Genomic DNA, 27,342 nt, shown 5'->3' on the forward strand with positions numbered 1-27,342 from the left:
GGCGGCCGGGCTGCGTGGGGCGCTGGGCCTGCGGCGCGCGGGGCGCGGCCGGACCTGGACCACGCTCCTGCTAGGTGAGCAGCCCCAAAGCGCGGGCGCCGCCGGGACGCGGAACTTTGAGGCGCGGGCCCCTCTCCCCCTCCCCTGTATTCCCCTCCCACTTCCGCGCCGCGGAGCCCCGCCGCCCTGTCCCCGTCAGTTTGCAGCCTTCTCCGACTTTTCCTGGGACGTCCTCACCTCCTCCTCCCCTCCCCCTCCTCCTTGCTCAGCCTTCCTCGCTCCCTTCCAGTCCGCACTCTGTCTCTGTTTAAAAAAAAAAAAAAATGGCCCCGAGATCAACAGCTGCCCGGCCTGGCTGCGAACTGACAGGTCTGCGCTAACGAGACTTGGGCGCTGCTGATTGGCGCGGACCGGCCGCCTTCCCGTTATCTCGGCCCCTGCCCGGAGGATGGTTTGCTTTGGGTTGGAAGCGATTCCGTGCTGCTCAAAGTAGAAGCTCATTCCCTATCCTAGAAAGTTGCTAAACTTATAATTGAATTTTAGAGTGCTTTTTTTCTTCTTGGCCGCAGACACCGCCGGTGGCACTTTGTGATTCCCCGCAACACGTCACTTTCCAGGTTGTGTTGTGTTTTGGGCACTGGAGCCTTAATCCTCTGCTGACCTGGGAACGTTTGGTGTGGAGGGCTCCCCTCCGTTCCCGCTACCATGCACCAAATGGGTGATATGCAGCGATGTGCTGAACAAATAAAGTTCAAACAGTCACAGGTTGTGGACATACTTCAGGTTTTCTTTGTTTCCTGATTGACATTCTGATAAGGCAAATTATTAGCAGTTTGGATAATGGGCCTAATTTTTCCAAACCAGTGCTTGGAAAATGGGAAATGCTGTAACACCGCCTTTCCTATATAATACATTAATGGATTTTGGCTACTGCATTATTTAACTGTTGGTGATTTATTCTTTGTTATCCTTTCAAATTCCCTTAGTGACCCAAAAGAATTTGGATTTCAATATAGGTGAAGGAATAGGACACAACAGTCAGCTTCCCCTGAGATAACATCCACCACCAGAAGAAGCCACTCAATCATAAAAAACCAGAGTCATCACCGTGTGTGTGTGTGTGTGTGTGTGAGTGTGTGTGTGTGTGTGTGTGTGTGTGTGTGTGTTTGTGTGTGTGTTTTAATGGTCTCAGGTTGATATTGTTATTAGAGTACTTTTATATATTGTAGATTCAAGCCTCGAAAAAATCAGTATTTTCAGTATATTTCTCCCCTTTTTAGTAGGGAGCTTGAAAAAAACCTTGCCAGTATGCAGGTTAGATAAGTTCACCTTGGGGAGGCAGCATGGTACAATGGATGAGAACAGGCTCCAAATCCTGTTCAGAGTGGTTAAGTTTGGTTTAAGTTTCAAGTTATTTCCTTTGTGAGCCCTTCCTTCTCTGTGACGTGGGATTATCACCTGCCCTACTTACTCTGAGGAGTAGAACTAAAAGGGGTGGCTAATATGTGGGAAGGCACTTTGTGTCTAAAGCCTTTAACAAGTTTTAGTTGCTATCATAAAAGCACATGCATAATACTGACTTGAGATCTGGTGACAGAATGAAGTTGCATTTTTGTCGAATGGCTAGTATAAACATAAACCACTTTGTAGTGAAATATGGAATGACACCACTTCTTTTTCAGAGGTTACAGTAACAACCATAGAATAATATCTTGCCATTTTCTTTTCTTGTTATTGCATTTACTTTGAATCTCCTTTTATTGGATACCTTATATTTGGATTTCGTGAGCATTATATTTAATGTTTCTACCTAAATACAGTTTTGTATTAATAGAGCAGTGTGGCACTTTACCTGACTTACCCCTTTGGGCATTGAAAAGAGGTACAGTGAAGGAGCGGTCCCTTATTTTTGGGTGGACTGGTCATCAGATGTATGGAGGTTGGATGATTTTCTGTCCCTGCTAACCACTTAAAAGAGGCCACGGGACAGCCTGAGAGGTGATTCTGGAGAATGGGATGTAGGTTGTTTGGTTCTTCCTCTGGCCCTGTTCCTTGGGATCCTGCAAGAAGGAGCAGAGTTTAGACATTTTTGAAAGCCTCCTCATTCCCTTCCTTCTTGCCCTTCACAGAATGAGTGAGAATTGAGCTGACACTGTACAGTATGGGATTTTGCTATGACAAAAATGGTTCATTTATGTTTTGGGAAGAAATTTTACAACTTGAACCTCCCTGATAGAAGCATACATTTTTTTTTTTTAATTTTTTTTTTCAACGTTTATTTATTTTTGGGATAGAGAGAGACAGAGCATGAACGGGGGAGGGGCAGAGAGAGAGGGAGACACAGAATGGGAAACAGGCTCCAGGCTCTGAGCCATCAGCCCAGAGCCTGACGCGGGGCTCGAACTCACGGACCGCGAGATCGTGACCCGGCTGAAGTCGGACGCTTAACCGACTGGGCCACCCAGGCACCCCGAAGCATACATTTTTAAAAGTTAGAAACTGACTGGAGATTCTCAGTTCTGTTTCTTGCATCTCCTCCATATATGCTAAGCACTGATGGACTCACTATGTACCATGGGGGCCCTTTCCACTGTTGGGCAGTGTTAGTCACTGTTGCAAACATCTAGTCAACAAACATGTGTTTTTCTTTTTCTTTTTTGGATATCATTTACTATTTATTTAGTGGTAACAGTCATAAAAAGAAATATTTTTCAAATGTGTGTTTTTAGAAGTATCAGTCCAGTAGCTCCCTATATCAGCCAGGGGCAACAGTGCTATAGTAAGAAGAACCATGATGGTGTTTCTCCATCTTTTTTGACCATAACCCACAGTAGGCAATACAATTTACATTAAACCTGCTCACACTTCTGAAAGTGCAACCCAGTACATTTATGCACATTTCTGTCTGTTATTCTGTTTAGGTTTGTCAGTGTCCTGGCAGGAAACAGATTTAATAAACGGACTGTTTTCAAAAGTGAACAGTTTTGTGGAACCCACAGAGGGCATCGAAACACCCAGGCTGTCAGCAGTGAGAAAGTGCTACCATGTCTGGGCCTGATGGGGGAAGGGGAGCTTCATCAGGAGCTGAACCCAAGGAGAGCTGTGATGTGGGAGCAGGATCTCCCCCCAAGAGGAGTGACCCCATACTCTTCTCCAACCTTCTACTTTCCCCACTCATGCCTCTCACTGGCTGACCAACTGGAACCCCTCGGGCAAGGGACCCAACTGAATCATTCTGTAGGGCTGGGAACTAGGCAGAGAAGGGAAGAGAATGGATTTAGATAGGCAAATGAAGTCTGACCAGCAAATATGTGCATATGCTTTAAAACAAGTGTCATGTTAACAATCTTACTTCTGTAATGTACTGCATACTCTGATTTTCTATTCTGTCCCTTTTAAAACAATGCCATTTAGGGGCGCCTGGGTGGCGCAGTCGGTTAAGCGTCCAACTTCAGCCAGGTCACGATCTCACGGTCCGTGAGTTCGAGCCCCGCGTCAGGCTCTGGGCTGATGGCTCAGAGCCTGGAGCCTGTTTCCGATTCTGTGTCTCCCTCTCACTCTGCTCCTCCCCCGTTCATGCTCTGTCTCTCTCTGTCCCAAAAATAAATAAACGTTGAAAAAAAAATAAAAAAAAATAAAATAAATAAAACAATGCCATTTATAAACTGTTGAGTTTTATGGTCTAGTGTATAACACTAGAAAAACCTACAGTGAAAACATTGCCTTAGAAGAACTGTTTTCTGATTTTTTTTACCTATTTCAAACTAGTTGGGTACCTGAGCAAAGCACTTAGCTTCTCCGAGCCTCAGTTTGTAAGCACATGTAAAAATGGGAAGCCTGGACTAGACTGGTGGCTCTCAATCTTAGCAATACTGGACTAGAGTCATCTGGAAGCTTCAAGAAATCCTAATAGCCAAGCCACACATCTGACCAATTAAATCAAAATCTGGGGATGGGGTGAGGTGGAGGGAAATGTCAGTAATTTTTAAGTCCGATGTCCTGCCTGTCCGTAGAAGCAGCTTGTCTAGCATCACGGGGCTGTAATTCCTACATGGCAGCAATCCCCTAGTACTAAGTGGTTCTCACCTCCCCTCTTTTAGGTGGGGACACACAGTCCAATTTGCCCACGTTTCTCCTAGTCTATTGTTTTCTCAAAACTGGGGCTGTGAGTTGCCATTCATCAACTGATATGGCTGTTATTTTAATTAGAGTTGAGAGAAGAGTGATGTGTTTCTTGTACCCATGTCTATTATCAGAAGAGGGAAGAAAAAAGCATAGTTGGAGAGGGCTGTGTGTTTCAAGGAGAAATGGAAGGGGTGCTATCCTTTGTGGAAGTGAAGAATATACATGTTAAACATGCAAATAGAGCATGCCTGTGGTGAAAGACTGCAAGGTAAGATGCCATTTACAAAACATAATAAATTTGTAACCTGAATATGGAAGAGAAAGATACTGAAAACTACTTTTTTCCGCCTTTCATCTGTCCTGCTTGGTTCGTTAACATACCTGCCTGGTTCCTAGGATCAGTGGCAACCGCACCCTTGCTGAAAGCTGGTTCTGTGTTGGCAAGGCCTCTCAAACACAACGTGATGACATGTTGGGTTGGATAATTCTTTACTGGGGGGTGGGGAGGGGCTGCTGTCCTGTGCATGGTGGGATGTTCAGCAGCATCCCTGGCCTCTACCTATTCGACGTCAGTAGCACGTCCCCCGTTGTGACAACCAAAATGTCTCCATATATTGGCAAATGTCCTTTGGGAAGCAAAAATGCTTTTATTCTCCACAATTTATGGGACTGTGAAAGCCCATATAATAGGAAAGAAATATGGCTTTTTAGGGGCAGAAGGAGTAAGAAAGTGGGTGAAGGCAGAAGATTGAGGCTAGGTGTTAGCCATAGGATTGGGTAGGAGGCAGTGTGGTGTGTTTGAAATAGCACAGGCATCTCAATACTGACCTGCATTTGAGTCTTGTTTCTACACTTAAAAGTTATAGATCCCCAAATATCTCTGACTCTTGCTTGCTTCATCTTTAAAATGGGGATTATATGAGGTGCCTGGGTGGCTTTGTCAGTTAAGTATCCAACTTCGGCTCAGGTCATGATCTCACAGTTCATGGGTTCCAGCCCTGTGTTGGGCTCCACACCGTCAGTGGGATTCTCTCTCTCTCTCTGCCCCTCCCCAACTCATGCTTTTTCAAAATGAATACACTTTAAAATAAAAAATAAATAAAATGAGGATAAATGCCCCACACGGTTATGGTAAAGAATAAATAATATCTGTAACAGCAGCTCTATTCACATTTACCAATTACTGAATGCCTACTACAGCTGATGCTAGCTTTGGGGGATAAGAGGGAGGACAAGACAAGCTGTATGTAGCCCCTGTCTCCAAGGAACTCCATTCTAAAAGGGCCGGGAACAAATAAGAATAATAGTACATTGTAGTAAGTCCAGTGGAGGAAAGAAAAAGGGCTAAGATAGAAAAAACAGGAGAGACCCACTTTAGGGTCAGAAAAATTTTGGGGGAGTTGGCCTTAGAGGCAAGACCTGCGGGTGAGAAGATGCATACTGTCCGGAGAAGAAGGGGCATTGTGGATATGGCACACGACATGTGCTGAGGTAGGCCAGAGCTTAGCCTGTTCAACATGAGAAGGCCACAAACCAGAGCTCCTTAAGGAGTTGGGGTTTTATTCCTAGCATGACGGGAAGCCACTGAGAAGTATTAAACAGGAGAGTAACGTGACTTAAATTTTATTTTGGGAAATCTACACTTGGGAAAATGGGCTGTGGAGCACAAGGGCAGAGCTGGGAGCAGCCAGTGGGGAGGCTCTGGCAGGACTCCGGCAAGAGAGTTGTTGGTCATGATGAAGGGGATAGATTTGAGATCTGCTTTGGAGAGAGAAATGGGAGGGTTTGCTGGTGAATTGGGCTTGGATTGAGGAAGAGGGAAGGGCTAGGAATAATTTCTCAGTTTTGGCTGCTGTAACTGGGTATATAGGGTGCATTCACTGAGATCGTGAAGACTAGGGGCATGGTGAGGGGCTGGGTTTGAGGGAAAAGATTGGAATTCTATCCTGGACGTGTTTCCGTTGCAATATTTGTGAGATGTCCAAGTAGAAATGTCAAGCAGGCAGTGGGACATAAGAGAAGATGTCAGAATGGAAACAAAATAGGACATCACCAGCAAATGGGTGTTAATTCCCAAATTAATGGGAATTAATAATAACACCTTTTACTGAAATGGGGTTTACTCTGTGCCAGACATAGTTCTAAGTGCTTTAGATAAACTCATTTATCTTAGACTCAATTCACTGCTAACTCAGGCCTGACCATGACACTGTGATTGCCATACCTGTTTTATCAGACAGGGAATCTGAGGCACACAGCTGTTAAATAACTTGCCCAAGACCATCTCTAGAATGTGGAAGGCTCAGGATTTGAATCCAGGCAATGTGGCTTCAGAGTTCGAGCTCTTAACTGCTCTGCTGTATTTCATCTTCTCCAGGGTGAGTATAGCGAAAGAAGAAATGAAGCCCCAGGACTCTGTTCAGAGAAATGGCAACATTTAATGCTCAATTAAGTGTTAGCTTTCTTGTTTCTTCCTTCAGGGGAAATAAAGCAGAGACGGATCATGCGTGGAGGTACGGGGACAGGATGTGGAAAGAGAGCATATTAGGGTGGCATAAAGGATGAGAAAAGCTGAGGAGCTGTGAGGCACAGGGACCACTGGCCATCTTGGTGGGATGGCTGTCAAGCAAACGCTTAGCCACAACTGAGCATCAGCTCTAAGGATGTGTTAATACATAGATGTTGGGCCAGTACATTTCCTTAGAAAGCCAGTGAATAAGATGGGAATTTGGGATTTAAAGGGTTTCTTCAATGTTTAAAACCAGTTTTTTCTTTCTGAAATAGACTCTGGTTAACTCTAAACAACAGTCATAATCACTTAAACATTTTTTTTTTATTAAAATACACAATTGGAGGGGTTCTGAGTGTGTTGTATTTGTGTGTGCTCAAATTAACAAATGTGATGAGTTTAGATTGTGTAAGTATAAAGAGACATAACCAATATGTGATTGATTCTTGGCCCATAGTATGGCATCATTACTGAAAGCAGATACAATTTTATTATACACATATGCATATTTGCATGTTGATAAATTTGAACTGTGGCCATTTTTATAAGTTTTATATGCTTAGCCTGTTAGGCTGTATTAATGTGTCTTAAAATTTATGTTAATGAGATACTTACATTATCATAGAGACCTATAAGCCTGTGTGCATGTTTCTAAGCAGGCCAGCTTTAGGCTGCGTACTTTGTATGTTTAGTTCTAAATTCTTGTGTCGTTAGTTTATCTTTTGCCATCGGATTGTACTTTACCCAAACCATCGGAACATTACTCTTCCAGGAAGGAGTCTGCTAGTTTTCTTTAGTTACCATTCTAATGAGTATTTGTCCTCAGAGTTAGTAAAAATTACATCTATTTCTAGGTCAGGACCTTTATGCTGCTGTTTAATTCTGTAAAAGGCAGTTTCATAGGAAAGATCAATTCTTCATGGACGATCTTTCACAATTCAAGAATCATTGAATAGGAATAAATTTAAAAGTGGAAGTATTGATTTGTAGAGTACATAAATCTCCAACTGTTGTAACTTTTCTCTTTTTTGTTTTCATACTACTTTTTATTTTCTCAGCATTGTCCTTTTTCCTCCCTGAATACATTTAAATTAACAGCTCACATGCATATCTTCACGTTTGTCTGGCATATTCCTTCATGTTTGACTTCCTTTCCAGAGTAACCGATTGTCAGGTATGTTTTTCACTACTGTCACTACACATGATCAACGCTTGGACAGCATTTTGTAATTTTAACTTCTTGTAGCAAATGTTAACATAATAACCTAGTCACCAAAATCACAGGAGTTCAGTGTGATTCATTGTACTAAGGATGGGGTGATTTTATCTTCTAGTTTATAGTAGTGCCAACTATATCTTAAACAAAGTTTATAAATTACTTGGCCAATTACTTTGACAATTTTTTAACTTGAGATTGTTGTAATTCAGAAGAGTGAGGCTTTAGTCATTATTTTTATACAACTCAGCTCAAATTTGCCCAAAATGCTATTGCTCTGCGTTGAATTTGTCTATTAGTTCCTAACAGTAATCACTAGTTTTTTGTAATGCAGCTTTTCAGTGCTGTTATTGTCAAATCTCAGAATCTTTTCTCCACATTAAAAAAATTTTTTTTAATGTTTTATTTATTTTTGAGAGGGAGAGACAGTACAAGTGGGGGAGGGAGAGAGAGAGAGAGAGACAGAGAGAGACAGAGAGAGAGACAGAGACAGAATCCTAAGCAGGCTTCAGGCTCTGACCTGCCGGCACAGAGCCTGATGTGGAGCTCAAACTCGTGAACAGTGAGATCATGACCTGAGTCAAAGTCAAATGCTTACCTGACTGAACCACCCAGGCGCCGCTCTCCACATTTTAATAATCATCATAAAGTACTTATATAACTGGCACAGTGCTGCTGTTTTCCACCACATTTAAAGGTTTTTTTTTTTTTTAATAAGACCTCATTTCTCATTCTTTTGTCCTCTTTGATCTCCATGGAAATATCATAAGAAATCCAGACTGAAAGGTTGGTTACTGGAATTTTACATGCGAAGAAAGTAAAGTAGGCCAGGTGAATGGCCTGACATCATTAGTGAGTTCACAGGGGGAAGTTTGAGATTGAAGTTAAGGTCTCTTGGTTTGTTAAGCACATCTGTCAAATTGTAGGTTTCAGATCTATAGTTTAAGGCAGCTGTCAAAGATACATTAATGGGAAAATGACCTGATAACTCTTTTGGCAAGAACACTCCTTTGCTGGCTTCTGCTTATTTGGGGGAGTCACTCTCTTCTATCCTTATGGTCAGCTTGTTAGTTTCCATTTTGTTTGTGCTTAACTATTTTTGAAGATGATTAAATTGTGGATTATTTTTTATTGTGTTGGTTGGGTGTTTGGCATTAGTATAAAAACAGTAAAATAGTAATCAGTGGTATCGTGGTTTTCTTAACCATTTAAAGAATAAAGTACACTTTGTGATATCCCAGGGCAGTTTGCAGTTTGGGGGATGGAATCTATAATCTAAAGATTGGAATGGCTTCTTGATTAATAAACTTGCTAAAATCTTTTGCTTCGTGTGTTGGGTCTGGGTTTATATTGTGCACGTGTGGGTTTTCTTTCCCCCTCTAATGAAGAGATGCAGCATCTACACTTTTCACATTAGGTTTACTAAAGTTTTAACAGTTTTTCTATGATTGCTCAGACACATTAAATGGGCTAGCGTATTATTTTGGGTCTGTATTTATTTAGCTACCTAAAACACTGAAATGCCTTTTTTCAATAAGGAGAAAGTTACTTTATGAAAATGGTTAATGTAGGTAACTGAGTTAGAAATATTTGTATTCATATTATCTGAGAATAAGACTTTTAAAGGAAGTTAGAATTGATTGCTTTAAAAGCCCATATGCTGGGTAATTGTTCTATTAAGTATTCCCTACTTTAATATATGGATATATGTAAATATTTAAAGACGTGAACATTTATTTTGTATATTTCTCTGTTTAGAATAGCCTAATTATATTCTTTTTGAGGATGGTGATATATATTTTCTGTGCTCTGTTTTCATATATTCACCTTAAAATAAGCCTTTGTCCTTGATTTTTGTATTATTTCTAAAGCATCTCCTCCCACATTTGAATGCATTCTTTTGGTTAAATGTGCTTATTAAACATTTTCATGCCTGAGCTTCCAGTCACAAGGACATCAGTGGCCAGAGTCCCAAAATCCAGGCTTTTCCTCCAGGCCTTGGTGCATCCCAGTCATGTGACCTTGCACCTCATGGGAAGATAAGAGCCATATTTGACTCATAAGGACTCCTGGTTCTTTTCCCTTAATGAGTGAAAGTGTTTTGTAATCTGCAACTGATAAACAGATGTTAGACATTGTCATTGTAATTGAGAGCCTCCTAATTTTTTCCTGTTGTAATGTACTGTTTTGCTCAATGCCAAATATATGTAGGAGATTCAAATGATCTAAAGTCAGCCTTGCAGCCATCATCACATAGATCACTGAATTCTAGATCTTACTAGTAGTGTCTTCAAATCATGCCTGAATTTTAAAGGGGTCCTGGTTCTTAAGACTGAGTATCTCTATTAATACATTGAGTGCATTCCTTTTTTTCTCCATTCAAAGAAGAAAACAATAAAAGGACCAAACCTACAAAGAGTTTTAGTTTGGGGAGCAGGAAGATGAAAACAAAACCAGAAAATAACCAGGGAAGCAACTTGGAGAATGTGAAGTCCGATGTATTAGTGGTAATTGTTGTGGCTATATGAGGTCACTAAGTGTGAGGAATAGAGATAACCAAGTAAAAACCACTTATTAACATCTGGGAAAAATGAGACTTAGACTAAATAACTTATAAGTCATATAAAATCCAGGGACTCTTTCTTTTTAGGAGTGACATTCTTGCCAAGAGAGGTTAAAAAAAAGGATTTTATTTTCAATTTTAGTTCTTTCCCTTTCTTAATCATTGTTTTCTGCTATCAGGATTTTGACAGTTTTTCTATCAGAGTATCATTTGAATTAATATTTGCCTTTTCCTAATAAAAATTGCTAAAAGTGTAGATTTCCAAGCCCGCCAAGTGAGAGAGATTGAATTAGGGTCTTTGAGAATGTAATCTTAACATGCCCCTCCTAGGTTAATGTTTTCAATCCTAGTTGCGTATTAGAATCACCCCCAGTGCCAAACCTAGCACATTCAAGCCTCCCAGGTGACTCCACTGTGCTGTCAGTGTTGACACATTGTCCTTAAAAGTGTTTACAAGTCATCTGAGGGATCTTGTTAAAATGTAGATTTGGAGCCCGGGATTCCAGGATGGGACCTGAGAGTCTGCATTTCTAGGGAGCTCTCACGTGATACAATTACTGCTGGAGGGCACTTGGAATACAGAGAACCATTTCTCAGGTTACATTTTGTGGACAACTACCTACACTCTGTTCCAGTCATTTTTGTGCCAGTGATAATTAGCCGTGACTGTACATCAGAATCCCTTGTGAATTAAAAAAAAAAAAAAATCCCTAGAGTTTCAGATTTAGGGGTTCTGGATTAATACTCAAGTATCTCCAGTTTTATTTAGTGCCAGGGATGATTCTAATGCAATCCCAGGGTTTAGACCACTGTGACTTTATATTACTGTATTAAGATAGATTCTCTGAAACTTTCTTTTCTTTAGTGGCTCAGTGCTTTCCAACCTTTTTCATGTCATGGCTCACGTAGGAAATGATAATATTTGTGTGGCGTGGGGTGGGTGAGTGCTCTCTTCAAAACCTGGAGGTTACTGACCCCCCGGGACTCTGGTGCTGCCATCCTTAACACTCCAGGCCCCATTGGCTGAGAAGCTTTGTCAAACTCCTTTCCTGGTGTTCAGTGGAGCTCTGAGAGCCTGACACACTATACATATAGTGAGTGGGCCCTCAGTGAATATTGTCTTGTTATTGCCATTATAATTTGTGTTCTGTACTATGTATCAGTGATGGAACTTCTTTTTCATGTTCGAGCCCAGTCCACCTACAGCTTTACTGTAGCTGTCTTCTTTTCTGGCTGTCCACCAGAAATCCCTACCTAAGTTGTACTCATGTCCTGAGCCCTGTCCCTCCCTCCCACCCCCCTTTGATAGACCTTGCCCTGAGAAAGTCATTACTGATCTGCCTTCTCAGATTTTTTTTTACAGTTTGTAGACTTTGTGCCCTTTGTTGAGTGCCTAATGTGTTCTCTCATTATATTGCGTGTGTACCTAAATCATATCTCTCAAATATTTTATTTTTGATGTTGGATAATGTTTCTTTAAAAAAAATTTTTTTATGTCTTTATTTTATTTTGAGAGAGAGACAGAGTGCGAGCAGGGAGAGGGGCAGAGAGAGAGGGAGACATAGAATCTGAAGTAGGCTCCAGGCTCTGAGCTGTCAGCACAGAGCCTGACATGGGGGCTCGAACTCACAGACTAAGGTCATGACCTGAGCTGAAGTCAGATGCTTGACCCACTGAGCCACCCAGGTGCCCCTGATGTTAGATAATATTTCTTTAGTGTTGTTGGTTTCTAGGAAAATGTGTTGTGCATCTAGTAGGCATTTAGATACTTGTTGACTTTAAAGCACTTATAATTCTCAAAAATCTAGGTGCTAGAAAGAAGGCAGGAGCTGAGCTTATGGTATAACAACTGTTTTCTCTTTCTTAAACTGGATCCTACAAAATGTCTTTTCACTTGTTACTTGATTACACAGAAACTGGCCTCTGTTTCATTATAGGTACTATAGACTGAAAATATGATTTCTTCCAATATATTAATTTGATTGTAATATATAGGCCTTCATGTAATGGGAACCCTTTGAACAGTTTGGAATGCTTAGATATTGTCTTTAGGTATTTAGGTTTTTATTTAGTGGGGTGCATTCTTTAATTTCTCTTACGTGGTGATTGTCATTTAACAGTTCAACCCAGTGAGGTGCCAGGCGTCATGCTAGGACATGTAGATATTAAGAGGAATTAAACACAAGCTCAGCTTCAAGGCCTTTCCATTCTAGCAGAGGAAACTGGCGTGTGCATGACTAGCTATTTAGGTGCTGTAATAAAGGTATTTTAGCTAGGATGGCAGGATCAGCTTCACAAAATGCCACATTTGAATTCCTGTGATTTGAAGGATAAGGTAGGAGTTTACAGACAGAAGCAAAAGCATAGCATCATGAAACACTTGGTATTTTAGGGGACTGTTGCCCAGTGCAGTGCACATGAAAGGCATGTGGTGGGAATCAAGTGAAAACAGACCGGAGTGTGGGCTCCATGGTTTGAGGCTTCGGGAGTTATGAGACTTTTCAGACAAGGGGATGAGATGCTTAAACCTGTACATTTCGAAATTGACTTCATTCTCCAGGATGGATTGTTGATGTGGAACAAGGAGACAGACTATTTACTGGTGGCTTTACCTTCTGGAAAGAAACTTAAACTCTGAACAGACCCTTGAGAACAATAAGAAATGATTAGTAAGGATTGAGTATAGAACTTGTCAAGGTTGATTTGGAAACCTTGTCCAATAGATTTAAGGGGAGCATCCTTAACCTTTTTTTATGTCATTTGTCACTTGAGGGTTAGGGAGGCTAAAACTCTTTAGAATGCTTTAAGTATGGATTAACCTCAATTTAGGAATAAATTGTATTAAATTTTGCAAGTCATTATGGTCTTAGAATACATTTTTCCATATAAATATTGTTACAAGATGAGGTCAGCAAATGCCCACAAATGGGAGAGGAGGCAGCTCCTTCCCAGTGGGAAGAAAGGGAGGTTTGGAATTAGAACCCCTGGCTCCAGGTGATTCTTGCCATTTATCAGCTATGTGCCTTTGGGGGAAATGACCTCTTGAAGGCCTAGATTTTCATTTGTAAAATAGGAATAAATACTCCCACTGCTGTGTGAGAATCAAATGAGACAGTTTGTGAAGGTAGCTCTGAGTTTTAAGTCAAATGCTAGTTACGTAGTACACATGTAAGGGACAATGTAACGTGGATGGGATAATATATTCAGGATCAGAAATATCTGTTGGCTGCAGGAGAGCCTCCTGCAGGTTAGCACAGGAGAGCAAAGGCAGAGGCAGCCCACCTTGGCTTCATGGTTCTTGCCCTCACTCCTTGAGGAGGTGGAAAAGGAAAGGAAAGGACTGTGCATTAGAGTGCAAAAGACTCAGCTGAGTATCTTAAAGATGCAGATCACAGGGCTCTACTTCGCAGCAATCCAGATGGGGGTTGGTGGGTGTATTCATAAAGGGGTTCTGGACTTCTGAGTCATCTGCTGGGGTGAGGCAAGTTGGGGGAAGGGAAGAGGCTGGGAGAGGAGGTGAGGGCCGGCAGGGGCTGGGTGCCGGGCAGAGAGGGATTAGGGTTTAGGAGCCATTGAGGGAGGATTGAGCTGAACCTATGGAAGAGCCCCTTCTCCCATTTCTTTTTCCTTTCCTCCTGCCCTCCCTGCTGCTGCTGACCACTGTGGGCCAGGCATTGGGATGGGGACAGGGGATGTCCCCTCCCCGTTTTCCCAAGACACTGGACTTGCTGATGTGGAGCAATCCAGAGGAAAAGAACAAAGGCCACCTTGGGGAGCTGTGGCTAGAAGGAGAGGGGTCAAAGGGAACTGAGCTGGGGTGGACTTCTGGGACCTCGCCTGCTCACCTGGGGGCACTCGTCCTCCCTTGCTGCCTGCTGCTGTGCTGCAGGTGAGAGGGGAACTAAAAGCTTAGGCACCTGACTGGTTGTAGAGGGAGGCTGGTGGGGGTGTCAAATTTGCACTAAGTAAGTGGGGACTCACTTTTTGGAAAAAAAAATCTATTACTTACATACAAGTGTATGTGTGTGTATCCATCAATCAGAGTACATTCAACCTTATTATGTGGACATGATTTAGATGATTTCGTTTCCCCTTTAATTATATCAAGTTGTACCCATTAATTCAGCAAACATTTCATTTGAGCTGTGTGCTCCAGTTTGTGGTCAGCTTCCTGTAAGTACTGTGGTATAAACCTCAGTAAAACATCGTTTCTGCCCTCAGGGAGTTACATTCTAGTTTGTTTAAACACGATTCTAATAACAGGAGAAGAACAATTTTCAGTGGCTAGGCCTCTCAAATCCCATGAAACTGAAAATTGATATAATGTGACATATAATCTGGTACAGAATTTCTTTAATCAGAAAGTGGAAGGAGTGTCCAATTTAGCTTCAGAGTGTTGGTAATTTAAGTGCTTCCAGCAAAACATAAGAGCCTTTCAGAATTCTCAGCCATAGGATTGCAATCTTTTGAATTAGATTACACAGCAAACCTTTCCTTGAACACTTTTCTTCTTATGGAATCGGCTTGGATTTTTGAAAGTTCGGGTGTTTTTCAATGTTCCGATTAAAAGCTAAATTCACCACAGTACCTTAGAATGACAAAAAAAAAAAAAAAATAGCATGTGTATTAAAATGGAAAAAAAGGGATTATCAATTTTGTGACACTCCCAAAAGACTATATAGACAGGGTTGATGATCACTGGACTAAATTTAGAGAAAAATCATTTATAATCTTTTCTGTAGGCAAGAATGCAAGAAAAGCTGTTTAGGGGTGCCTTCAGAAGTTTTTGTCATTTTATGTCTTTCTGCTTAAATTATATGCTCACAAGGCAGTATCTGCCTTACTGAGGCTTTCATTTTCAAATGAAAAAAATGTATATATATAAATATATGTATACACACACATAGCTTATTTCAATTTTGAATAAATTAAATCATAGCTCTAAATTTTTATGTAAAAATTAGTAGTTTCTGTAAAGTATGCTGCATATATCAATAGATAAATTGCAACTTTCCACCCCTTTTATCTTAAGAAAAAAAAAAAAAAAGAAAGAAGGGAGCAAGATAATTTAAGGTAAGGAAGCCCCGGCTTTTGTCTTACCCTTGCCCCCGCAGTCCTCCTCAAGAGGCCAGGCAGTGTATGGCTTTCACGTTAAAGTTCTTGTCTTCAACTTCCCTTTCTCTGTTTACTTGCTTTGTTTCCTTGGTCAAGTTCCTCCAGTTCTCTGAGCCTCAGTTTCTCACTATATAGTGGGGAAATACTGGTGTCTACCCCATGGGATAGTTGTGGGGATCTACTGGGTTGGTTTAGGTAAAGCACTTCAAAAGTACCTGGCATGTAATAAGAATGAAAATGTCAGCTGCTTTATTATTATTACTACTAAATTGAAAGGAGCAAAGGAATTGAAAACACTGAGCATATTATGAATCGACCCTGGGGGCTATGAAAGAGCTCCATTCAAATGCCCCAAATTCCAAGAACAGTTTAGTGCTTCAGGGATTGAGTTAGAGGAAGGCACCAAAGGCCACTTGGTACCTTCCTTCCTTCCGTTCTTCTCCTGAAGAATTGTGGTATTCTGAGGAAGTAGAGAGGTGATTGCCTTGAGAAATCCTATTTATCACTACAGAGTCCTGAAGGTTAGAGGCTAATTTAGAAGCAGATGTGAAATGCACTGCCAGTGAAGTCAGTAGAAGGCAGGATGCCCTCTTTTACCAGAATTACTTAGTATTGTTCTAGAAGTCTATTACTGTTGTCAAGTGGGAAGAAGATACTAACAGCAAAATTATAAAATATGAGCAAAATTATTTAAAAAAATTTTTTTAATGTTCATTTATTTTTGAGAGAGAGCACAAGTGGGGAGGGGCAGAGAGAAAGGGAGACACTGAATCTGAAGCAGACTCCAGGCTCTGAGCTGTCAGCACAGAGCTGGAAGTGGGAAGTGGGGCTCAAATCCACGAACCATGAGATCATGACCCAAATGGAAGTCAGACGCTTAATGGACTGAGCCACCCAAGTGCCCCGCAAAATTATTATTTTTAAATAATATTGTTCAAACTAGACAATTGAATATAAACCAAAAAAAGGTAATAAAATTAATAATTTAGTACGAGTCAAAAATAAATACATGGCAAAATAATTACACTTCAAAAATAAGTACATTAACAATATTCAGTAAAGTGTAATAAAAAAGATTTCGTGGATATTAGCAGAAAAATGTTAAGCTCACAAAGGAGACTTGAGAATATGAATTAACTATGTAACTACTATATTAATTCTACCGATAGGATTTTTGTCAAGGGCAATTGAAAAGCAAGTTGAATAATTGAAGGTATGTACTATGTTTATGGGTATATACATATGGATTCATGTCATCACCGTGTAGCTTCTTTCCAAATTAATTTATAAATGAAACTCCAATTACAATCTCAAAGGGATTCCCAAAGTAGAAGGGTGTAAGGTGTTCCATACATTAAAGATGGCATTTACATTCAGTGAGAGAACGATTTATTCAGAACATGATAGTTAGATTATTGAGAAAATAAAGCCCAAATCGTGTTATGTATGGTGAGGTGAAGTCTTTGAAGGCAGAAACCAAAAAAGAAATGGATGGTAGATTTGTCAACAAGAAAAAATCAAAATTTTGGAAGATCCAAGTAATATATATAACAAATGTCAAATGACAAACCTAGTTAAATATTTGCAGTTTTAGTGACCCAGAAGGAGTGATCTGTCTTTTATAACCATTACTATCTCCTAGGTAACATGCATTTTTTAATATTTAAAAATGTAAATACTTGTTTAAGAAAAAGGCAATAAGATCTAGACTGTTTGGTTTTCATTTCTAAGAGTATTTTATAGTTCAGTTCCTTAGTAGTTATTCAATAAGAAGCCTCCAATAGGGTGAATCTTGTGGCATAAGAAAATTGGTATCGTTTGGATTCATCTTAATATGTTTTTTGTACTTGGACAGAAAGCAACTATTGATTCTCCTATGAGACTGATTTTATTATTAGCTTATTTTCTCTCCCTTACCTTTTCTTTCTTCCTTCTGCCCTGATGAGAGAAAAAACAAAAACAAAAAACCTCTAAAGGCCTGAGATATAAGGGAAGTTATTTTAGATTTCTTTCTAAGTCAGCATGACTGTACATAAACTTGGTTTAAAACAAACACCTGATTTATGGCCCACCACTCCTACATTATACACCTGCTTTGTAAATGAGTAGCCTAAGGAAAACCATCTTGTCCTTAAGATATCGATCATTGCTCTTACTTGCATTCCTTGACATTAAACTTATGTTTGCTGCCTGTATGCTAATCTGTAATCTTTTGAGCTTTTACAAGATGTAAAAAAGTATATAACCTTGTAAAAACTGTTTACTCTCTGAAGCACTTCTCTGTGAAGAGCATGTTTCTTGGGCATCTGTCCTAACTTGGGCTCCCGTAAAACTCTCTTATTTTAGAGATTCTAAAATGTTTGCTTGTTTTGTGTCAACAGCCCTCCCTCTTCCTTCCTTCTTTACTATATTTCATGATAAATTTGTTTAAAAAATAGTAAAATTTATCATAAAAATCCAGATATTGCAGCAATATACAATAAACGATAGTTTCTTATTTTATTCATCCTCAGTCCGGCGCCCTGAGGTCACCATATGTCTTTATTCTTGAGTTATTTCTTACTGTTGTTTCTATTCCTCTGGCAGTTCTGTTTGTGGAAGTTTCCATGTGAGGGTTCCTTGGATAGTTTTTGGCAAATAAAGGGCCCGCATTTTGTTGAGTGAGTGAATGAATGAAATTTATAGATACATGCCTAATTCTTTTGTAATCCAGGCTGTTGGATTTTAAGCATAGCCCTGGGGTTTCTTCCAAAGAGTCTCTCTTCTTTCCCCAAACGCTAAGAATCCAACATTTTATATCCCAAATTTTACCATGCTTATTTTTGCAATGCTTTTCTATAAGGTGAACACGTTTCTTTATGCTAACATAGTAATTTAAATTTCTTTTTTCTTCCAGCTGCCTTTGCAGCAGTGTTGCACTGGTAAGATTGTTTTCTTCTCATGTATTTTATGCAGATCATTACAACTTGCCAAAGCTATTTCCCATTTATATAAAGAAAAAAATTTCAGTATGATAAGGATGAATATATATATATTAATTACTACAGGCAACACAATAGCTTGAAAAAGTAGTTTAATTGATAAATCAAGGTCAGAATAATGTAATTTTTTAATAAAAAAAAAGAGATCCATTATTGAAGAGGTTATATTTGAGGCTCTATTTCACTTAACGTTAATATAGTGTTCATGTTGAGAGGAAGATTAATTTTTTTAATCTTCTGGATAGAGTGAAATATGAATTTCATTAATCAGATATTTCTGAAATGGGAACCCAATGACATTTATAGTTCATTTATAGTTTTATTGTACGTAGTTTAAAATATTGTTATTCTGGTTCATTCTAATTTTAAAATCTAATTTGAATGTGTTTTCTAATAGAAATTTTAGTAGAAATGTTAAGACATACAGAGTGGAAAAACAAATGTGGACACCGTTATCTTTGACTTTCATTACAAAATTATGTGCAAATTTCTAGATTCTTTTATGTTTGCTCTTGGTTTCTTTTCAAAATAATACTTAGCGTTAAGTTCAACACTGCTGCTCTGTTAACTCTTTTGTTTTTGCAGGAGCCATATAACACACCTCTTTGAAAATGATCGCCACTTTTCTCACCTCTCAACGTTGGAAAGGGAGATGGCTTTTCGCACTGAAATGGTTAGTTTTCATGTGGTATTTTAGGAATCTAAAAACTTGAAGCTTTTTATCAGGGAAATTTTCAAAGATGTTCCAAAGTAGAAAGAGCAGACACCTCCCATGCCCCATCCTGTGGCTTCAACACCTGGAGACACAGCCATCTTTCTTTCATTCCCTCACCTCCACACAGCCATCTCTTTTTAAAGGAAGCCTCAGACATCGTATCATTTCGTCTGTAAATACTTTCGTATGTATCTCAAAAGAGGAATTTTTTGTTACCCACAATACTTCTGGCGCACTTGAAAACGATAAACAGCAATTGCTTAATACTATCAAATGTCAGTCAGTGTTTAAGTGACCTACTGGCTTTTTTTTTTTTTTCCTTTTTACAGTTGGTGTGTTGGTAGGCTTGAATTAGGATTCAGACAATGTCTACACATTGCGCTTAGTTGATGTATCTCTTGTCTTTTAATCTATAAATTCCACTTCTGATTTTTGTTGTTCTGCTCTTTATTTGTTGAAGAATCCAGGTTATTTATCTAACAGAATTACCCACAGTAATTCATGTCATTTATTATGTTCCACTGCCCCAAGTTTCCTGAATAATTGAGAGAGACCTGATAACTGAAGATTCAGTGGTATTCTTTTTGTCTGTTTTTTTTGTTTGTTTGTTTCGGTAGGAATATTTCATAAGCGGGTGTACATTTGCTGTATCATACAAAGAGGCACACCATATCTGGTTGTCTCACTTTCTGTGATGCCAAGATTGATCAGTGGGTTTAGATATTGTCATGTTGATCCTTCCATTATAGCCTAGCCATCAGCCTCGATCAGTTAATTCATTAAGATTAGCAAATGTTGATGATCTATTCTAATTATTTTTTTCCTGCATTTGTTAACTGTAATTCTTCTATAAAGAAGAATTTTCCCATAATATTTATTTATTTATTATTTAATTATATATTCTCTGGTGTACGCTTTGTACAGGTAAGACAAATAAATGCTTGAGTTTTTCTTTTTATTTACTACTTTCTAGAAAAATTAGTTGGTTTCCTAGCATTTTCTTCTGGTAACTGATGGAGTTCCATCTTTTGGAATAAATCATTATGAACTGATGAATTTTAACATGTTTTGTAAACTTGTAAAACTGTCTTTAACTAATGAGAGTCCTTGCATTGACTTTGTGTCCCTTTGATGTGACCTTGCTAATCTTCTATAGCTTTCATACTTTCTGGTACTATTAGGTGTATCCTTTCCAGACCTGGAGTCATCCAGTTTTCCAAGGAGCCCCAATTTCTCTCAGTAGCAAGTGGTAGTTAGAGACCACAGTTTTGGTGTTAGAGGTGTTTATTGCTATTACAGTTGACCTTTGAACAACAAGGGGGTTAGAGGTCCTGACCCCCGTGCAGTCAAACATCCACGTATAACTTTTGACTCCTTCCAAATTTAATGATTAATAGCTTACTGTTTACCGGAAGCCTTACTAATAGCATGAACAGTTGATTAACACATATTTTGTATGTTACATGTATTATTTAAAAAAAATTTTTTTTTCAATGTTTTTTATTTATTTTTGGGACAGAGAGAGACAGAGCATGAACGGGGGAGGGGCAGAGAGAGAGGGAGACACAGAATCGGAAACAGACTCCAGGCCCTGAGCCATCAGCCCAGAGCCTGATGTGGGGCTCAAACTCACGGACCGCGAGATCGTTACCTGGCTGAAGTCGGACGCTTAACCGACTGCGCCACTCAGGCGCCCCAATTACATGTATTATAAACTATATTCTTCCCATATAGTAAGCTAGAAAAAAGAAAATGTTATTAAGAAAATCATAAGGAAGAGAAAATATAGTGTATTTATCCAAAAAAATCTGAGTGGAACTGCGTAGTTCAAACCTGTGTTGTTCTGGGTTCAGATGTATTTGATACTAGATTGGCCATTGTGTCTAAGCCTTTTTAGTAAACAGAACTAAGAAACAATTTTTTAAAGAGAAATTATGATCTTATATTCATATTTTAAAATGCAAATTTAGGATGAGTTTTTTTACTTACTTTGTATTAAATTTATATCTTTATTGTTAGCTTAGGAATCTTGGTTTCAAGTTACTTGTTTTTGAGGAACAAAAGTACCAAAGGTATTATTAAACATATGATTATTGAAAACATTTTAAGATTTTCTTGCATTTCTTTTTGACTTCAGGATATATTCCATTAGGGATGTACAGTAGAATTACTGTATCTTACAGTTATTTGAAATCTTCCAACTTGATAGTTAATTCCTTTATTTTGATGTTTAGGGTTTAAAAAATTTTTGTTTTGTAATTCAGTAAGATATTTACATGATTCCAAAACAAACCTATAAAACACGATAGGTTGTAGTAGGTTTCTACGGCTAACATAACAAGGGTACAATAAACCAGGTGGCTTAAAAGCAGAGATTTATTCTCTCAGAGTTTTGGAGGCTAGAAGTGTGAAATCAAAGTGTGGGCAGGGCCACGTTCTATCAGAAGGCTCTGTGGGACAGTCCTTCCTTGCCTCTTCCTAGCTTCTCATGGTTTCCGGCAATCCTTGGCATTCCTTGGCCGGCTTTGGAATTGCCGTCACTCCAGGCTCTGCCTCTGTCATCATGAGACATTCTCCCCTGTGTCTCTGTGTTTAAATTTCCCTCTCATTGTAAGGATATCACTTATTAGATGTCCTCGTTTTAATTTGATTATGTCCTCAAGGAACCTATTCCAGATAGGTTCACATTCACAGGTGCCAGTGCGTATGAAATTTTGGGGGATATTATTCAGCTCATTACAGTAGGAGATATTTTTAAAAAGTGATGTGAAAGCTAAATACCATAGTAGGAAGAACCATTTTTTTGTTGTTGTTTTCAGTAAATATCCAGGTATGCAAATTGCTTTCATATTTATGAGCTTTAAATCCAGTATGGAATTTGACAGCTGATGTGTCCTGGCCACCAGGGCAGCTGTGGGCAAAATTGTATAGAAGATGCAGTATGTTTCCTGTCTTGCCCCGTACTGCCACTTATACTCCCTCACAAGGGGAGCAAGTACTAGTACTTGCTTATTTTTTGTTCTTTGTATTATTCCAACCTCAATATGTCCTATTCGCTCATAATGGGAGTACCACTGCTGTCTTCCCCGACCCACATGATCCCAGTCCTATGGGGTTCTTACCGTATTCTGAGCTGGAAGGAAAGAAAACAGCCTGGAAAACTGGTTGGCATCTGAATGTAATAATTGATATGTAATACATCAATATGTAGCCTTCCTAATATATTTTCATTCTTACATGCAAATCTGGAGGAAAGATGACTGATAGCAGAATTTTGGGGAATCAGATAAGCAGGAAGGGGGAAACATTTTTGCTGAGGGAAGATTTCTTGGATCATGGTAATTTATGTTCTGTAGTAAACCACTCACTCACCCTGTTCATAAGGTAGCCTTTTCTAACAATTAAATTAGTATGGGACCTGGGGTTTCTTAGATTATGTATGCTGTCTGAGTTATATTATTTTAAATGCTAAAACTATTTTTGAGTAAATTTTGTGTTCAATTATTTAATTTATTTTTTTTTGAGTTCAATTATTTTAATTAAGGCAAGGTTATACTAACATATGTAGTTCTTTTTTGTAACCTAAGATTGTATTAGTGATCAGAAACTGAAAGCTATTATTTGCCTGATTGCTTTATTTTTCAAAAACAGTATATTTTTTTAAGCTGATAAGAGGCATAGTAATTATGTGCTTTTTATTATAACTATAACATATGTTTGTTTCAGGGACTGTATTATTCCTACTTTAAGACTATTGTGGAAGCACCCTCATTTTTGAATGGAGTATGGATGATTATGAATGATAAGCTGACTGAATACCCCCTTGTTATTAATACATTAAAAAGGTTCAATCTTTACCCTGAGGTAAGTTACTTTTTCAATTGTGATTTTTTTTTTTTTTTTTTTTTTTTTTTTACTTTTTAAAGTGTTACTTGCATTAAATGCTGATTCTAAATGTAAGGTATAGTTCAATATATTCTATTTCATCTTCCACTTAAAAAGAAATTATATGTCTTCTTTTGGAAAGAACTATGAAAAAAATTATTAATTTTGGTGGGCTTTAGCCAGTTTCATGGGAACTGTCATGATTTCATGGTTTAGAAAATTTGAAAACTATCTAGATACGGTGTGTTTACAGAGATGATAGCAAGGGAGTGCCATTACATGTCATTTGCCAAATAATGTTTCTTCCCTGTCTGGGATTCTTCACTTAATTGAATGAATGCCCTTTTTGTGGGGAGGGGAAAGATGGATCCACCCAGGAGGTGATCTCAATGATATCAGTAACTTTTTTGGCCTCTCTTTTACTGTCCCTGCCTTCATTTGACACATCCCTAAGCATTTTCCAGGGCTAAATTGAGATGTGACTCAGTGACATCCTCCTTGACTTGATATGAGGTTCCTCTGTTAACACACTGCCCCTCTGACTCCCCCCTCTTAGCTTGCCTGAGCTGCTAGACAGCATGTTCTCCGGCTAGGGCGGTGGGGGCCTTGGCCTCTGGGGATCTCAAGCTTGGGCTCTGTACCAGGACTTAGCAGGGCTCTCCGTTATTCCCATTCCACGAGAGAGGAGTCCCAAACTCCATCCAGATCAGTGAGTTAGCTGATTGATTAATGAGGAGATAGAGATAGAGGAGGTAGAGACAAATAACCGCCAAGTTCCAGTGTTTTGGTTTTGGTTTTGTTTTTTTAAGTTTATTTATTTTGAGAGAGAGAGAGAGTGAATGGGAGGGGCAGAGAGAGAAAGAGAGAGAGAGAGGGAGAGAGAGAGACAACCTCAAGCAGGCTCCACACTGTTAGCACAAATCCCAATGCAGGACTTGAACTCATGAATTGTGAGAACATGACCTGAGCAGAAATCAAGAGTTGGAAGCTTAACCTGCTGAGGCACCCAGGCACCCCTGTGTTGTTTTACTAATGTACTGCTTATGAGTACTTTCTATAACTGTGTATACGTTTATTTTTACAGAAATGGGATCACATAGCAAATATTCTTTTATAAGTCCTTTTTGTCTTTTAGGATATTTGTAACAATCTTCCTGTGTCATCTTTTCGTCTGCAACATCATTTTTGGTGGCTGTATATCCAATCTCCCATTGTTTATTTAGTCCATCTTTTATGAAAATTTTGGCTGTTTTCAATTTTTTAAATAGTCTAATACTGGCATGAGCATTCTTGAAGCTAAATTTCTATACATGTCCTTACGTTTTTTAAAGTATAAATTTGTTGATGTGGAGCTATTTGGTTCAACAAAATATATACTTTAATGACTTCGGTATGTGTTGCTAAAATGTTTTCTAGATAGGTTATACTAATCGAAATTACCACTGGCAGTGTTTTTGAAAATGTTTGTTTCCTTGAATCCCTGCCAATTTGGCAGACAAAAAAATTGAAATCACATGATATATTTTTCTCATTGCTATATATGTGTGTATATATGTATTTCGTTTGGTGCTATACATTAAAAATGCATTTTTACTTATAAAAGTAATGGTTTATGTCCTTTGTCTATATTCCTATTGCAATTTTGTAGGGGTGCATTTATTATATTCTGGATGTTAATACTAGGCTATTTGGGTAAACCTTTTCCTCCGGTTTTTGTTTGCCTTTAACTTTGTGTATGATATGTATGTATTTTTTCTGTATAGAAGTAGCATACCTATTAATCTTTTAAATTTATGATTTTTCATATTTGTAAAAAAGTCTTCATTCTTTATTTTAATTATTTTTTTGGCATTTATGTTTTGAATATTTCTGGAATTTATTTTATTGCACAGTATTGGAATAGGAATCTAACCTTATATTTTTTCAAAATGGTCTCATGTGTAACCTAACACTTTGATGAGTGGTCCATCTTCTTTCTCCCTACTGATTTGAAGTAGCTTTCTTTATTATATACAGAATTATTCTACATATATGCTTGCATCTGTTTTGGGGCTTTGTATTCTGTATTGGGTTAGGCTGAGGTCCTGGAAAGCAGGCTTTCAGATGGAGATTTGCATATAGGAAGTATCTAGAGGAGTGCCCTTGGGGGCAACACCTAAAGGGGATGAAGGAAGTTGGCTGAGGCTGGAGGAGTTGGGCTCTGATGCAGTCGCAACAGAGGCTGCAGGCAATCCCACCCAGAGCTCTGGAACTGAGATGGCCCTGCTGGGAGTTGTCCTTGGCCTTTACATCCCTCCCTATTGACTAGTCTGGTATTGAATGCCCAGTTACCCGTGGGTTGCCTTTGGGTCACCTTTGGGTCAGGGTGTAACCTATAATGAATTTACTGTCCTCCAGTTGAGGGTAGTTCCCAGAGTGGGACTCTGGTGGGAGCTGTCAGCCACCAACCCTCCCAGCCCCTGAAGAAATGAGTGTCTCAGCCCTGGAGGAGGATATGGTAACACTCCTCGAGGCCTCTGCCATGATTACTTTGATCTGTTTGGCTCTTCTTCCCGCATCACACTGTTTTAATTTTTTTAAGTAGCAAGTTTTAGTATCTGTTAGATAGAATATTCCCTTCGGTTATTCTCCTTGTTATATCGCCACATAGCACTTCTAGATAGACACTTGGGATTTTGCTTAGCAATGTTTTATGTTTATGAGTTAATTTGAGGGAGAAGTCACATCTTGAGAAATTAGATCTATTCAAGAGGACAAACTATCTTTCTGTTTGTTCATCTCTTCTTTTATGTTCCTTAGTAGAATCTTATAGCGTTTGAAAAATATAAATCTTGCGTGTTTCATGTTATATTTTATTCTTATGTATGGGTGAACAGTTGAAGCCTGGCTAATGAAGAATCTATGTAGGGGATTGTAAAGCTTACTTGACTAAATTTAAAGGGAACCAAGTGGGTAAGTGTAGGAAAGGAAGGTTTAATAATTATCAAAATATCTCAAAAATATTCTAGTAATGAAACTGTTGATGATAATATCTTTTCTCTAAAAATCTAAAAAAATGCCTCTATTTTCTTAAAAATAGGTAATCTTAGCCAGCTGGTACCGGATTTATACCAAAACAATGGACTTGATTGGTCTTCAAACCAAGATATGTTGGACGGTTACCAGAGGAGAAGGACTCAGTCCTATTGAAAGCTGTGAAGGCAAGGTTCTTTCTGTGATATTGTGTCAGAGGCTTCTGTTAGATTCAAATGGCTTGGGAACACTGGAATTAATTGGAGACTGCTTCACTTACATTCTGCCCTGCGAGGCTGGGCTCATTTGGGGCTGTCGGTTGGAACACCTACATATGCCTTTTCCATGCATCTTTGGCTTTTAAGCCGGATAGTACCTCAGGGTAATCAGGCTTTTCATGGACTCCAAGTTGGATACTGCTTGGCCTCTTCTAGTCTTAGAAGTCACATAGTATGGCCTCTGCCATCGTCTGTTAAAGCAGTCACAAGCCCAGCCAGACTCAAAAGCATGAGCATAGACCCTCCCCTTCCCCAATACCTCGAAAGGAGGAGTATCTGAATTTGTAGCCCTGTTTTAAAACCACGGCAGTTGGAGCGCCTGGGTAGCTCAGGGAGGTGTCTGACTCCTGACTTCAGCTTACATCATGATCTCAGGGTCCTGTGATCAAGCCCCACCTTGGGCTGTACGCTGGGCTTGGAGCCTGCTTGAGATTCTCTGTCTCTCTCTGTCTCTGTCTCTCTCTCTCTGTCTGTCTGTCTCTCAATAAATAAACAAATAAATAAGTAAATAAATAACTTTAAAAAATAAAAATAAAAAATAAAACCATCACAGCTACTGCCCTGTTCTCATCTCTGTTCTGCAGTAGTGTCATGTGTTCCTATGGGAACCAAGGCAACCATTGAAGATATCTGTGCCATTTTCAAAATAAGCACATTTTAATATAAATTGCCAGACACACAGAGTAATTTATAGTTAGAACATATGTTTTTTTTTTATTTTTTATTTTTAAAGGATTGGGAGATCCTGCTTGCTTTTATGTGGCTGTAATTTTTATTTTAAATGGACTAATGATGGCATTATTCTTCATATATGGCACATATTTAAGGTAAGACTATTCACCGAGAATATTTTGGTATGTATTATAACACTATATACTAGAACAATAAAAATGGTGAGATAAAGATTAACTTTTGGTTCAGTTTTATAATATTTCTAATAGAT

General features: G+C 39.0%; 1 protein-coding gene across 1 annotated transcript in view; it reads left to right on the forward strand.

Annotated features, from left to right (window-relative positions):
• Positions 1-27,342, forward strand: part of DPY19L1 (dpy-19 like C-mannosyltransferase 1) — a 101,281-nt gene that overhangs the window by 6,886 nt on the left and 67,053 nt on the right. Inside the window, exons 2-6 of the mRNA XM_040472276.1 lie at positions 18,425-18,449; positions 19,095-19,182; positions 22,951-23,088; positions 26,189-26,309; positions 27,133-27,226. Coding sequence (XP_040328210.1) covers positions 18,425-18,449; positions 19,095-19,182; positions 22,951-23,088; positions 26,189-26,309; positions 27,133-27,226 — 466 coding nt within the window. The remainder of the gene's footprint in view (positions 1-18,424; positions 18,450-19,094; positions 19,183-22,950; positions 23,089-26,188; positions 26,310-27,132; positions 27,227-27,342) is intronic.

The sequence above is a fragment of the Herpailurus yagouaroundi genome, unplaced genomic scaffold, assembly GCF_014898765.1.
Source record: "Herpailurus yagouaroundi ecotype Mexico unplaced genomic scaffold, PumYag 100, whole genome shotgun sequence".
Taxonomy (NCBI): Eukaryota; Metazoa; Chordata; class Mammalia; order Carnivora; family Felidae; genus Herpailurus; species Herpailurus yagouaroundi.